The 13,782-nt window shown below is 36.1% G+C and overlaps 1 protein-coding gene across 2 annotated transcripts in view; it reads left to right on the top strand.

The window, feature by feature from the left end:
* PLA2R1 (phospholipase A2 receptor 1) overlaps nt 1–10,998 on the top strand; it is a 117,817-nt gene extending 106,819 nt beyond the window's left edge. Inside the window, exons 24-30 of one of the 2 annotated variants that reach the window (XM_077760968.1) lie at nt 1,438–1,676; nt 3,227–3,395; nt 5,478–5,618; nt 6,119–6,235; nt 7,813–7,989; nt 10,566–10,598; nt 10,715–10,998. In XM_077760968.1, coding sequence (XP_077617094.1) covers nt 1,438–1,676; nt 3,227–3,395; nt 5,478–5,618; nt 6,119–6,235; nt 7,813–7,989; nt 10,566–10,598; nt 10,715–10,929 — 1,091 coding nt within the window. In that variant the 3' untranslated portion in view covers nt 10,930–10,998. The remainder of the gene's footprint in view (nt 1–1,437; nt 1,677–3,226; nt 3,396–5,477; nt 5,619–6,118; nt 6,236–7,812; nt 7,990–10,565; nt 10,599–10,714) is intronic. The other variant, XM_077760969.1, reaches the window with a different exon arrangement.
* The last annotated feature ends 2,784 nt before the right edge of the window (nt 10,999–13,782 follow it).

A 13,782-nucleotide genomic window follows, 5' to 3' on the forward strand; every position in this document is an offset into this window, starting at 1 on the left:
GTGTTATGTGGAAACTAATTTGACAATAAACTATTTGTAAAAAAAAAAAAAGAAGGAAAACATTGTGAAAGAAAAAAAATAAATACATAAACAAACAAAGAAGCAAACAAACTTAAAAAAAGAGATAGTCAAGTGGTATGCACAATTATTCAGCCATCAAAAAAGAATGAAATCTTGCCATTTGCAATGAAATGGATGGAGCTAGAATGTATTATGCTAAGTGAAATAAGTCAATCAGAGAAAGACAACTACCATATGATTTNTCCCTCCCCTCTCTTTCTCCCTCTGCCTCTCTAGAGAGTGCCTCACACTCTCTCTCTCTAAAAAAAATTAAAGGAGCGCCTGGGTGACTCAGTGGGTTAAGCAGCTGACTTCAGCTCAGGTCATGACCTCACAGCTTGAGAGATTGAGCCTTGGCAGCGGCAGCGTTGGTTCTGCGCTGACAGCTGAGAGCTTTCTTGGGATTCTCTTTCTCCCTCTCTCTCTCTTTCTCTCTTCCCCTCCCCTACTTGTGTGCACTCTCTCTCTTAAAATAAATACATAAACAACTGATGGATGTGGGGGGAGGGGGGATGGGCATGGAGGAGGATACTTGTGGGGATGAGCACTGAGTGTTATGTGGAAACTAATTTGACAATAAACTATTTGTAAAAAAAAAAAAAGAAGGAAAACATTGTGAAAGAAAAAAAATAAATACATAAACAAACAAAGAAGCAAACAAACTTAAAAAAAGAGATAGTCAAGTGGTATGCACAATTATTCAGCCATCAAAAAAGAATGAAATCTTGCCATTTGCAATGAAATGGATGGAGCTAGAATGTATTATGCTAAGTGAAATAAGTCAATCAGAGAAAGACAACTACCATATGATTTCATTCATGTGTGGAATTTTAGAAACAGAACAGATGAACATATGGAAGGTGGGGGTAGGGGAACAAGAGGAGACAGGGAAACAAACCACAAGAGAATCTTAATGATAGAAAACAAACTGAGGGTTGATGGAGTGATGTGGGTGGGAGACGAGCTGGATGGATGCTTTAAGGACTGACCTGGTTATGATGAGCACTGGGTGTTGTATGTAAATGATGAATCACTGAATTCTAGCCTGAAAACAACATTGCACTCTATGTTAACTAACTAAATTTAAATTTTAAAAAAAGGAAGAAAGGAGACAGTCAAAAATGTGAAATCTAAAAATGGTTCTCTATACGTGTATATTTTTTCTTAAAGAAACTCATGCTTTAAACTTCCTAAGTGTTCTCATTCTTTAGCATCATCTATGCTTTTAGGTATTATTCTCATTGTTAAATAGTTCTAGACGGGAAACTGATGTTAATCACAGCATGGATCATCATGACATGGATCCATGCTAAGCTTTGCCTCTCCCTTTCTCAGCCAGGTGCTGAAAATGATTTGTTGTTCTTGTTCTTGTTCTAGATACCTCTGGACACAGTGTAAATACATCTGATATGTTTCCAGTCCCCAATACCTTAGAATATGGAAACAGAACTTATAAGATAATTAATGCAAATATGACTTGGTATACAGCAGTAAAAACCTGCCTAATGCATGGAGCAGAATTGGCCAGCATTACAGACCAGTATCACCAGTCCTTCCTCACTGTTATCCTCAACCGGTTAGGACGTCCCCACTGGATTGGACTGTTCACTGCAGATGTAGGTATCTTAAATCTCTTGGAATATCCCTGCTTAACAAATTTCACATCTACCCCCTTAGTGGTTTGGCCACTGAAATTAACACATGAGAAAAATTCCCGGAAATAACAGCAAATGTAACATTTAAGTAATTGGTTAATACAATAAGTATGACCAACCTTATGAACAGCTTATGACTACAAATTAATGGTATACATCTTTTTTTAGAGTAAATGTCCACTTGCCTAACTGATGGAAAATAATGCCCTTCAAAGGTTCTCTGAAAATTTCTGAGTATCCCCAGATGCTGCCTCATGTGGTCAGTGGAACACATCGAAAACTCAAGCACCTGCATTTGGGTCATTTGCATTTAAGAAATCCCCAAGAAAAATGGATCATGCTTCCTGCCTATAAGTGTGGTTATTAATTCAGCACCACTTTGGAATTTAACTCTCCCTCTAGGGATGTATTTTGAAGACTAAGATTTTTTTCTTAGTTTTCTTTTCTTTTTTTTTTTTTTTAAGTAAAAGTATCATACACTTGCAGTAGTAAAAAGTAAAAACTATTCTATCTCGACCTCTGGCTCTACACCCCAAAGACAATCACTATAAATATATCTTGTGCGTCATTTAAAAATTTTCTACATATGCACATTTATACACATAATGGGTGAGTATATATATTGTTTCTTAAGTAAAAATGAGGTCATACTACATGTACTCTCCTTTAACTTGTTTTTAGTCTAGTATGCCCTGTACAGCTCTCCATATCAGCACACAAAAATCTAACACATTCTTTGCAGCACCATGTAAAGATATACCATACCACTCTCCTGTGAATAGAAATTTGGGTTCTTCTCAGTTTTTGACAATTACAAGTAATACACAACAAACATCCCTGGTCAAGTTAGATAAATTCCTAGAAGTGAAGTTGCTAAGCACACTTTACAGCTGAAGAAAGAGTGCCATATTACCTGCCAAAAGTTTACACTAATTTACATGCGAACAACTATGCTAACAGGTAGTTTTTCATATCCTTGTCAATACTGGGTATTATCAACACTTTAATCATTACCATTGGGATAGGTGAGAGAATGGTATTTTACGGTTGTTTATTGTATTTTTGCATTACAAATGTTCTAACTTCATGTACTCTATTATGGCCTCTGGATTTTGTATCAGACTTGAAAAGATATTCCCCACACCAAGAGTATAAAATATTTAGCCAAGTTTTCTTTAGCACTTTTATGTTTCCAATTTTATGTTTGAATCTGACCAATCTGAAATTGGTTTTTGTGTAAAGAACAAGATACTGATCCAACTTTATTCTGATTGCTTACTTCGAAGTTATGGTGGCAGTGAACGAAGGATTCCCCAAGACTAAAAAAGATGCTGTTGTGACAGATACTTCTTTTTGTCAGGCCAAATTCACAAACTATCCTAGAGCCCTTGAAATGTAACGCTAGATGTGGAAATATAAATCAGTGTGTGAAGTAAGGGCTACTCAAACAGCAGTGGGTGATGCCACCAGCAGTCCTAGCAAGGAAGTGATGGTTCCATTTCGCTCCACAGAATGGTCTTAATTTTGAGTGGTCAGATGGCACCAAATCCTCCTTCACTTTTTGGAAAGATGATGAGTCATCCATCTTGGGTGACTGTGTTTTTGCTGACACCAGTGGACGCTGGAGTAGCACAGCCTGTGAGTCATTTCTGCAAGGAGCAATTTGTCATGTACCTACTGGTAGGTTCAATTCTATTCAACTCAACAAATACATACCGGGCACCTACTGTGTGTAAGGCACTGTGCTAAGCAAGAGCTATGAGTAAGAGTAGTAAGAAGTGTCTGTCCTCAAGAAGCCTCTGGTCTGGCAGGTGATGTTCAAATAACTGTTATACCAGGCAGAACTACCAAATGATGGAAAAGAGGTAGTAAGTGTTGTGGAGGGTTAGCAAGAGAAAGAACATAACACACCCAGTTGAGGACAAGTAGGACTTCTTGAAGGACATGCCTGTGGAGACTGGACTTGAAGAATAGGTGAGATGTAGTGAGAAAATGATTGGACATAGAGAGGCATTCTGAGCAGAAAAGCTTGGACAAATACATGGAAGGAAGAAAGGTATAAAGCAAAGCTGGTGTTGAGATTTGCCTGCATGGCAGTGTACCAGTAAGGATAGGTGGGAAATCAGGCTAGAAACCTGCATTAAGAGCATGTGTGAAGGACCTTGAAGGCCAGACTGCAAATTTATGTTTAAGTCAAAGACTAATAAAATTCTAGAGATGATGATGATGATGATGGTAGTAATAATATTTATATTATATGATAACGATGAATAATAATATTTCATTACTCTTAAAGCTCACCTGGCCCTCCCTAGTTAAGCCAGGTGAACTTTATTTTAAAGAGAAAATGAACTCAGAACATGAAATATCTTCCTGAAGATCTCACAGATGTCCACCAATAGCACCAGGAGGAGAAGCCAAGCTTCCATGTTCTCTGATATGATGTTTATCCCATTACACCAAGTCCCTCTTCCTTGATTGCTACATAGAGTTCTTTAACACCAGTTGGTCTCTTTTAAAATCTCTCATTTAGTAAAAGTGCACATATTTGCTTACATTCTGGGTACTATAAGTTAAACAGCATACACATTATGTAACTTCAGATCAAAGTAATTCAGGATAATAATGTAAATGATAGCCATATATATTGGAAAAGCTAATTCTGCTACTAAAACACCATAAACATTTATCCTTCTCTTTTCAATAGCACTGCATTTGTTGAGTGCTTAAGAAGTATCAGGCACTAGCTCATTTAAATTTCTCATACAGGGGTGCCTGGCTAGCTCAGTCGATAGAGCATGTGACTCTAGATCTCAGGGCCATGAGTTTGAGTCCCATGTTGGCCATAGAGATTACTTAGAAGAAAAAAATCAAAATAAATAAATAAACTTCTCAAGTAACAAAGATGATGTTGTTAGCTCTCTTTTATAGCTTTTTAAAAAATGTTTATTTATTTTGAGAGAGAGAAAGAAAGCACAGGGAGGAGAGAAAGAGGGGGGGTTGGGTGAAGAGAGAGAACATCCGAAGCAGGCTCTACACTCAGAGTGGAGCCCAATCCAGGACTTGAGCTGAAATCAAGAGTTGGACACTTAACTAACTGAGCCACCCAGGTGTCCTGTTGGCTCTTTTTTTATGGATAAAAAAACCCAAAGTATTAATATGATAGATAACATGACTATAGCCATACACTTAGAATCTCAGCATGGATGTGACTCTCATGCTTGGCCTCTAAAGCAAAGTCTACCCAATATTTCCCTTAGTTATGTATTATGCTTTGCTATGCAATGTACTTTACTGAATGCATTATTTTCTTTCATAGGTTGATTGGCAGGTAAGGATTTGCTAAATCTGTAATATTCAGCACTGCATAGAACATATCTTGTACATTAGGAAGTGCTTTTTGCCGACTTCATTCAGTTTCCAGTATTTCTATGAATCACATTCTCCAGTTTTTCCAACCTTTAGGATACCAGTTATAAACATGAAAGACAGCTACCCTCACCCATGCAGCACCCAAACTAAGCCTAAGAAGCTGTTCATGAATATACCCTGTTATGTGCAGTTAAAGATTATTTCTGCCAGAAATGCTACAAACCAGACTTAGTTTTATAATCATTTATATTAAACCCACACTTTCAGAGTATTATCATGAAAATCTCATTACACTATTTACCTTAGTCTGTCACAGAATTTAATGGAATGTTTTTCTCAATAAGTGAACCCAGTCACCACCCTAAAATCATAACTGATTTTTGTTCATAGAAACAAAACCATTTGGATACCCAGAGTTGTGCTCAGAAACATCTATTCCCTGGATAAAATTCAAAAGTAATTGCTACAGTTTTTCTACAGTCCTAAACAGTACGAGTTTTGAGGCTGCTCATGAATTTTGCAAAAAGGAAGGTAATTCTTTTGTGATGGTAAAATGCTTTCAATGCATTCTTTCTTGACATTTCAGTAAACAATGTGGTTTTCTTCATTTGTCTGATTATTTAGTGACTTTAGGAGCAACAAAATTGAAAAAATAAATACTTTTGAATTGCTTGTTTGGGGATGGTCTAGCTATGAAATTCAATGTCTAGTATAGAATGTGAAAACCTATGGTGATGTCTCAGAATACTACACTTTCCCAGAAAATGTTCCTTTTGAATACACTTAAATTATAAATTTTTAATGTTCCATAAAATTAATATTCTATGCTTTAGCTTCTTATGTACATGCTTGTATCTTTTAATAAATGGAGTATAGCTTTTACATTTTTAATCAAAAATCACTTATTTACAAGAGAAATGCTCACTCTGCAAAGACTGAGCTTTACCAATTATTATATAGGAGATACTTTTAAAATTGAATTTACTCATACACACAAATATTTGTTTATTTACTGTTCATGTTTTTTATAGGGTCTAATCTCTTAACAATCAAGGATGAAACTGAAAATTCATTTCTCCTAGAAGAGCTTTTTGCTTTTGGTTCTTCTGTCCGGATGGTTTGGTTGAATGCTCAGTTTGATGGTGACAGTAAGTGATTTGGGTAAAGAGGAGACAGCAAAAATAAGTACATGGTGACCAAGGCCAATGAAAATGACATCTACAATTCAGATGGCTCTCCTTAGATATATTTGCTGTGAAAAAATAGCAGTAGCCCAAAAGCCATTTCCTCCAAAGACAATATCGCTAACCCTTTTCGATACCCTTGTATCCTTTGAAATAATCCCAGAATACCAAACAGAAAAACAAGCAAACAAGTTTTATCTTATACTTACCCTCATGTCATGAAGATTCTTGGATGGAAATTTGTGTTCACAGACTTAGTCATAGACAACAAAACCCTATTTATTTGAAAACAGCCCAGATTCCTCAATGTTATAAAAGCACAACAGTTATAGAAATGTTTCAGTGATAAATTGTGCTTTTAGAATTATTTGCTTCTCATAAAAACCAGGGTTTGTGATCAAATGAGACCATGCTTTTCTTTTATCTATGTAATTGATCGATATTGAAAGTACTTGTAAAGAAAACTATTTTAATTGGTATGGAAAACTTCTTACAGTCATGCCCCAAGATGGAGGGTGGATTCACTCTGAAAGGAGGAGTGTTTCAATCACAGACATTGTTTAGAATTTCTAGCCCATTGTGGTAATAAAAGCTGACTGACTTTTAGTTACTTTTATTGTTGGTTTTCAATTCTTTTTGGACAATGCATCCCCTCTTATTGCTTACACCTGGAGGACTCTACCACTGTCCCCACCCCTCAGTCCACCATTGGTTTGCTTCTTAAAGAAATTCATTGTAGGGGCGCCTGGGTGGCTTAGTCGGTTAAGCGTACGACTTTCGCTTAGGTCATGATCTCACGGTTCGTGGGTTCGAGCCCGGCGTCGGGCTGTGGGCTGACTGCCAGCTCAGAGCCTGGAGCCTGTTTCAGTCTGTGACTCCCTCTCTCTCTGACCCTCCCCTGCTCACGCTGTCTCTCTCTCTCTCCTAGAAATAAATAAATAAATAATATATTTAAAAAAATAAAAGAAATTCATTGTAAAATTATTTTAGAAAGAGAGTCATTATGCAATGATACAGATGGTAGGACTTCAAATGATTTCTTTAAATTGATCAAATTATAAGGAATATTTCACTATTCAAACTATTACATTAAAAAAGATGATAGTCTAAATGAACTAAATTAGAACAATATATCTAAAACAAACAGAGAGCTGTTCACAAGGCAACTTTACTAATACCTGCCTTTTGATATTGAGTTCATGACTGTACCTACTGAGTTGAATGTATCAGATAAAGAGACAGTCTCATCAAGTTTAGGAGATGCTTTTTTTGAGGGAGGGAGAGAGAGAGAGAGAGAGAGAGCACAAATGGGGGAGGGGGAGAGAGAAAATATTAAGCACTCTCCACACCCAGAGCAGAGCCCAATGCTGGGCTCAATCTCACAACTGTGAAATCATGACCTGAGCTAAAATCAAGAGTTGGATGCTTAACCAGCTTAGCAACCCAGGCACCCCAAGAGCTGCTTTTTATGGTTCATTCCAGTCATAGTATATTTGATAATCATACATATAATTCATAGTAAGTCAACAATTTTTCCACAGATGAAACCATAAAGTGGTTCGATGGAACTCCCACAGACCAGTCAAACTGGGGCATTCGGAAGCCAGAGATGGACCATGTCAAATCCCATCTGTGTATTGCCCTGAGGATCCCTGAAGGAGTGTGGCAGTTATCTCCATGTCAAGAAAAAAAAGGATTTATATGCAAAATGGAAGCAGGTGGGTAAAATCAGAGGATAATTCTTCATTTTGATTCTACCCTGACCAATGTTGACCGACCTCTTTAGCATTTCAAGCTTTGAAAATCCGAGTATTCAGGAATATTCAGATTCTGACATTATCATCTTGTTTTACAGCAAAGGACACTTCAGCTCTTTCTTTCTCTGATATGAAGAAAAAAATTATTATAAAGACTATGACTTTCCTGTGTCACCCCACTTGTTAACCTAATGTGCAAAAAACACAGTTTAACCTCAAGCAAATGGAACTAGAAATGTTAACCACCAACTGCTACTGGTACTGCTAGCACCATTCTAGCAACTGCTACTCAGAAATTTTAAGATTAATCTTTGGTCCCAGGAAATATAATCACGGCATAGGTATTCTTGCTGTGGATACATACATATTATTCTCCGTTGCTAGAGATAATATGTTGTAAAAGTTATATTTTAACTTCTCTGTGAGCTACATAGTTTGTGGTGATAAAAAGAAATAATAATTTTAGAAATCTAAGCCAGAAAATTCTAGTCAGTTGCAAACAATACAGAGATTTCTAAGATAGGATGTTAACAATGATCATTAACAGTGGAAAGGCGTTTTTAAAAATAATCACATTTATAAATGCCACTGTTTCAGGGAAGGAGGAATTGTTGAGGCCTCACCTACTGATGAAGATTTCAGAGAGGAGATAAGGCTTTGGAATCCCAAAAGATGAAGAGAATAGAGGAGGGAAGGCATTTAGACAAAAGTCCCAGCATGACTAAAGCTAGTGATTGAAAATGAGCTTAGATTGAAGCAAAGTGCTCACATTAGGTGGTGATGAGAATAAAACTGGACAGTCATGTAGGATCCATTCACAGAGAGTATCAGTTTAGAGAGCTAAACTTCCTGGCGAAGAAGACAGGGAACCCCTGTGTGCTCTGTAGACACCTGCAGTGGAATCACACTCATCTGGATATAAAGGGAGGCCATTGTGATTTGAGGGACAGAATAAGGAACATGAGGAAGAATAGAAATAGGAAAAGAGAATCATCAGGCTTTGGTGATCTGGGTGGGAATGAAGGAGAAAAAGCTGGTAGGTGTCGGCACCAACATTCAAGTGTGGAAAACAGGACTAAGCCTAATAAGCAGTGTGCCCGAGTGATAAATAGCATTTAAGTATCAAAAACAAATCAGAAACACCTTGCATCTGTACAATACTTTAAAGCTTCCTGTAATATATGGGATTCCTCTTTCATCCCTCACAGCAACTTTTAAAGCAGTGAAGTAGATAGAATATTCCCATTTTACAGATGAGAAATGTATTTGATCAAACTGAGGCCCACGGACCAAATATTTTGCCTCTACGTGCTCCCTCCATATCTGCCCACTGCATGCATCCTGAGAATAAATATTCTTTTAACAGCTTTTCTTTAAAAATTATCTTCACATGGGACACCTGGGTGGCTCAGAAGGTTAAGCGTCTGACTTGATTCAGCTCATGATCTCACCATTAGTGAGTTAGAGTCCCGTGTTGAGCTCTGTGCTGACCGCTCAGAGCCTGGAGCCTGCTTTGGATTCTGTGTGCGTGTGTCTCTCTCTCTGCCCTGATCATTCTCTCCCCTGCTCATTCTCTCTCTCTCTCTCTCAAAAATAAATCAACAATAAAAAATTAAAATTAAAAATTAATAATAAAAAATAAAAAGTATCTTCACACACATATGTGTTTTCAATACTATGATGATAAATTAATATTACTGTTTTAAAATTGAAAAACAAGTTTTGTTAATGTGGTTTTGCTGTTGGTGACAACGTTAATGTTTTAAGTGTGTAAGAGTGAATGAGCCTAAGTACTATACCAAGACACTTTCTCCACTCACAAATCCTTTACTGATTTTTCTCTGAGTCATTCTCTACATATTTCTCTGGATCTTTACCTAGAGGAAACATAGCAGAGTTCAAACTTTGAGACAGAGTCTCCTTGAAAGAGATATATTTTTACTGAAGGAAGTCCTCAAACAGGAACCCTCCAACTTTTTTAATGGACGAGCTATTATTCATTTTTCAAGATTCTTAAGATTGCACAGGTGAGAAGATGCTGATTTTAGAATCCTTTCCTGGAAGTAAAGAGATTATCATTGCTGGACAAACTCCATCTCAAAGCTTAATGAAACTGAGTTCCTTGCAAGCAGAGACTATATTTTATTCATATTTTTACTGTATCATAGTGCTGAGACTAGATGGAAATTTTTTAGCTTAAAAAAAGAGCAGTGTATGTGTTTGTGAGCAATAATACTGATTACAATAAATCAGCGGTCAGCAAAATTTTCTTGTAAAGGGCCAGACAGTAAATATTTTAGGCTTTGGGGGCCATATAGTCTCTGTCACACTGCCGTTGTAGCATGAGAGGAGCCACAGACAATACATAAATGGATGAGTGTGGCTGAGTTCCAATAAAACATTACTTATAAAAACAGGAACCAGATCTGATCCAGAAGCCATAGTTTGTTGAGCTCTGCTACAAATAATAAGATAATTTTGCTGAATTAAAATAAAATTTTTATCTCAGGTGGATTTTTTTTTGTATTTGTTTTTAGATATTCACACAATAAAGGAGCACTCAAGAAAAGGTAGGTTTGAACATTTTGATGTCTCTTAAAAATAGTAAAATAGAAAGTAACTGTGTGGTAGTATCTATCTTAACTCATTGTCATTGAATCCTTCCTTTTTTTTCATCTTCTTTCAGAACCAAGTCACAGCATTGTACCTCTTGCAGTAGCACTGACACTGACAGTAATTCTGGCAATTTCTACACTTTCCTTCTGTATATACAAGCACAACAGAGATATCTTCAGGAGACTTGCAGGGTTTGGGAATCTCTACTATCCTACAACCAACTTTAGTACAGTACATTTGGAAGAAAATATTCTCATTTCTGATTTTGAGAAGAATGACCAATAACAATTTATTCAAAGAATGACATGGCCATGAAGATAATAAGATTATAACGGGAGTGTCCCCCACATGTTCTTTTACAGACCAGATGCCACTATAATGTGAATTGTATCACTATTTAATTACTCTTAAAGTGATTACTGTTTTTGGACTATAACCAAATCAGGTGTGTGTTGACTTATTCATTTCCCCAAATCGTGATCTATTCTTAAAAAGGGGAAATTATACACTGGCTACTATTCAGAAAACAAGAACTATTAAAAATAACTCCCTATTCAAGACTCGAACCAATGAATGTTTTACTGAAACTTTAAAAGAATTTTTAGCCTTATCTGGTAACTATTCAGACATTTACTCATACTCATTCAATTAAGAGAGAGAGGGGAAGCAAAACAAATTTCAAAACTGTAGACCCTTTACAAGACAAAAAGTTAAAGTCTTCTGGGAGGTTTTCTCGTTGGTTTTTTAATTTAATCATTTTAACACAGGATTTAGAAAACTAATTTCTAAGCTTAAAACTCACAAATTCTGGGCTCCAAAATAATATACACGGTGATATTTGTTTTTATTAATTCTGATTTCTCAAACTAAAAAAGAAAAATAACCTGTTTTTAAATAGGAAAGACCTTGGTTAGCAGCACACTCTCACAAGCACCCACATAATGTGGCTAAAATCTTCAATTACTGAATAATGACTACATTTGATATTTAAAAATATAGATAAGCTTAAAGGAATTTATCAAAATCTTACCATTGTTAAAACTCATGGTTTTTATTTAAAAGTAAAGGTATAAATAATATATTCTTTCATAACAACTGAAAGATATAAAACATAATTTGATTTTAAAGGTGAAAAATGAAGACCTGAATTATAGTCCCATTAGAACCAAAATAGAGGACATATTGAGAAGTACTAAATATATTACTCTCCAATCATAATCTATATACCTTTGTTATATAAATGAGTTTATTTAGGGTATTCTATTTAGTAAACTATGGTTCTTAAGAACCATCTCTGTGTTGGACTAGTTGGTGCCGTTGGTTAATAGCAGGACACTGTCTATAATTTAAATATCACAGATTTGACATTCCTACATGAATTCCTGATATGGAAAAGTGACTTCATAATCTACATTTAAAAGTTTACTCATTACATAAGTGTTTATTGTATTCCTACTAAGAACCAAGTGCTATTCTAGAAACTAGATGTATGGTGGTGAGCAAATTAATGAGAACTCTAGTTTTATGCCACTTATTTTCTGAGAAAAAAAGTGAGAGCAAGCCAGTAAAGAAATGCATAAGTACAAAATACCAGGTGGTTATGAAAATTAAGTAAGGTCTTGTGATAGAGAGGAACTGGGGGACTCTCAGGGCCTCCCCAGATTGCACATTTTAATTATAACTTCCAGTTGCCTTGAAACTAACTAGTGAGCTTCTGCACAGCCAAGGAAACAACCCAGAAAATTAATAGGCAACCAACGGAATGGGAAAAGATAGTTGCAAATGACATCTCAGATAAAGGGTTAATATCCAGAATATATAAGGAACTCNACTAGTGGCCACTAGTCATGAGGTGGAGCTCTGAGAGAAAGTATAAGTGAATTGCTAAGTGAAAAACCATCATCATTAGAAATAGAATTTAATGAATATACCCTAAGAATGGATTCCTTGTGGCCTGAAATAGTTAATACAGCTTCCAAAAGCAACTCTTTGCTACTGCTGTGTAACTTACACATTAGGACAATATACTTCCATAATTCTTTTAAGTTTTGAGACTTCATTTTTTAAAGGATATTATATTGAGTGGCAGTTGTATATTTATAACTCACAAGAATAATTGGCTTGAACTAACCAGGTGGTATAAAAGCCCAATTTAACAATCTGTCAAGTGAAATTAAAGTTCTGTTCTTTTCAGTGGCTTGGTAAAAACTGCTAATCAATTATCCTTCTAGTCGAGTTATATTGAAGTGGAATAGTCACACATAACAATTTGACAAAGTATGTCATTAATAAAGTGGTTTTGCAGAAAGAAACCATACTTCTTGTCAATGCTCTGTACTTTGCTATTTAGTATTGAACTGCATCTCTGGGGAATCTGTCCCCATGGACAAGATCATGCACTCCTTCCCATTACTAAAATAGAAAGTACTGAAATATTATGTTTTATTTATATATGTGCACTTAAAAAAGTTTTTCCACATTTATTTTTAATCTGAACTAGATTTCATAGCTATGGCATGAAAAGCAAAGAAGCATCAGGGTCACAAACTCATTCACACATAATTAATGTGCCCCCCTCCAAAAAATCAATTATTATCCATGACTCTGAGTAATGGAAAATCTTAGATTTCACAATTAAAGGTATCTTAGGCTTTTCCAATTCCAACAGCCTTCTCTGAGTTTAAATGCTTCTTCGATTGGAAGTTCCACTTCCTATCAGGGGTGAATTAGACTAGGTCTTAGATAAACAGTCTTTTGGAGTTTCCTTTTCCTCCTCAAAATGGTGTTGGATATATGAGAACTTGTGTCATTGTAGTATTCAGGGGAGAAATTGATAACTGACTGTAAATGTGTGTTATCTCTGTCCACTGAAGGTAACTGTCTGGCCCCACTGCTGGGAACAATGCAGGCATCAGCTATGAAGTCTGTAGTTGGTGCAACCTGCAATCTATTCTCTTTGATTTGGCTTCATTCTGGCTGGAGCACCTCCTTATCCCTAGAGTATTGGCTGTGACTCCCATTCAATTCTCTACTTGAACACTGCAGTTCTACAAGGCCACTTCACTTCTACAGAAGTGAGACCTACATAGCACCATCAGTTACTCTATTGGGGGAGGCTAAATGCTGTAGCAAAAAATC

The sequence above is a fragment of the Crocuta crocuta genome, unplaced genomic scaffold, assembly GCF_008692635.1.
Source record: "Crocuta crocuta isolate KB4526 unplaced genomic scaffold, BGI_CrCroc_1.0 scaffold153, whole genome shotgun sequence".
NCBI classification, from domain to species: domain Eukaryota; kingdom Metazoa; phylum Chordata; class Mammalia; order Carnivora; family Hyaenidae; genus Crocuta; species Crocuta crocuta.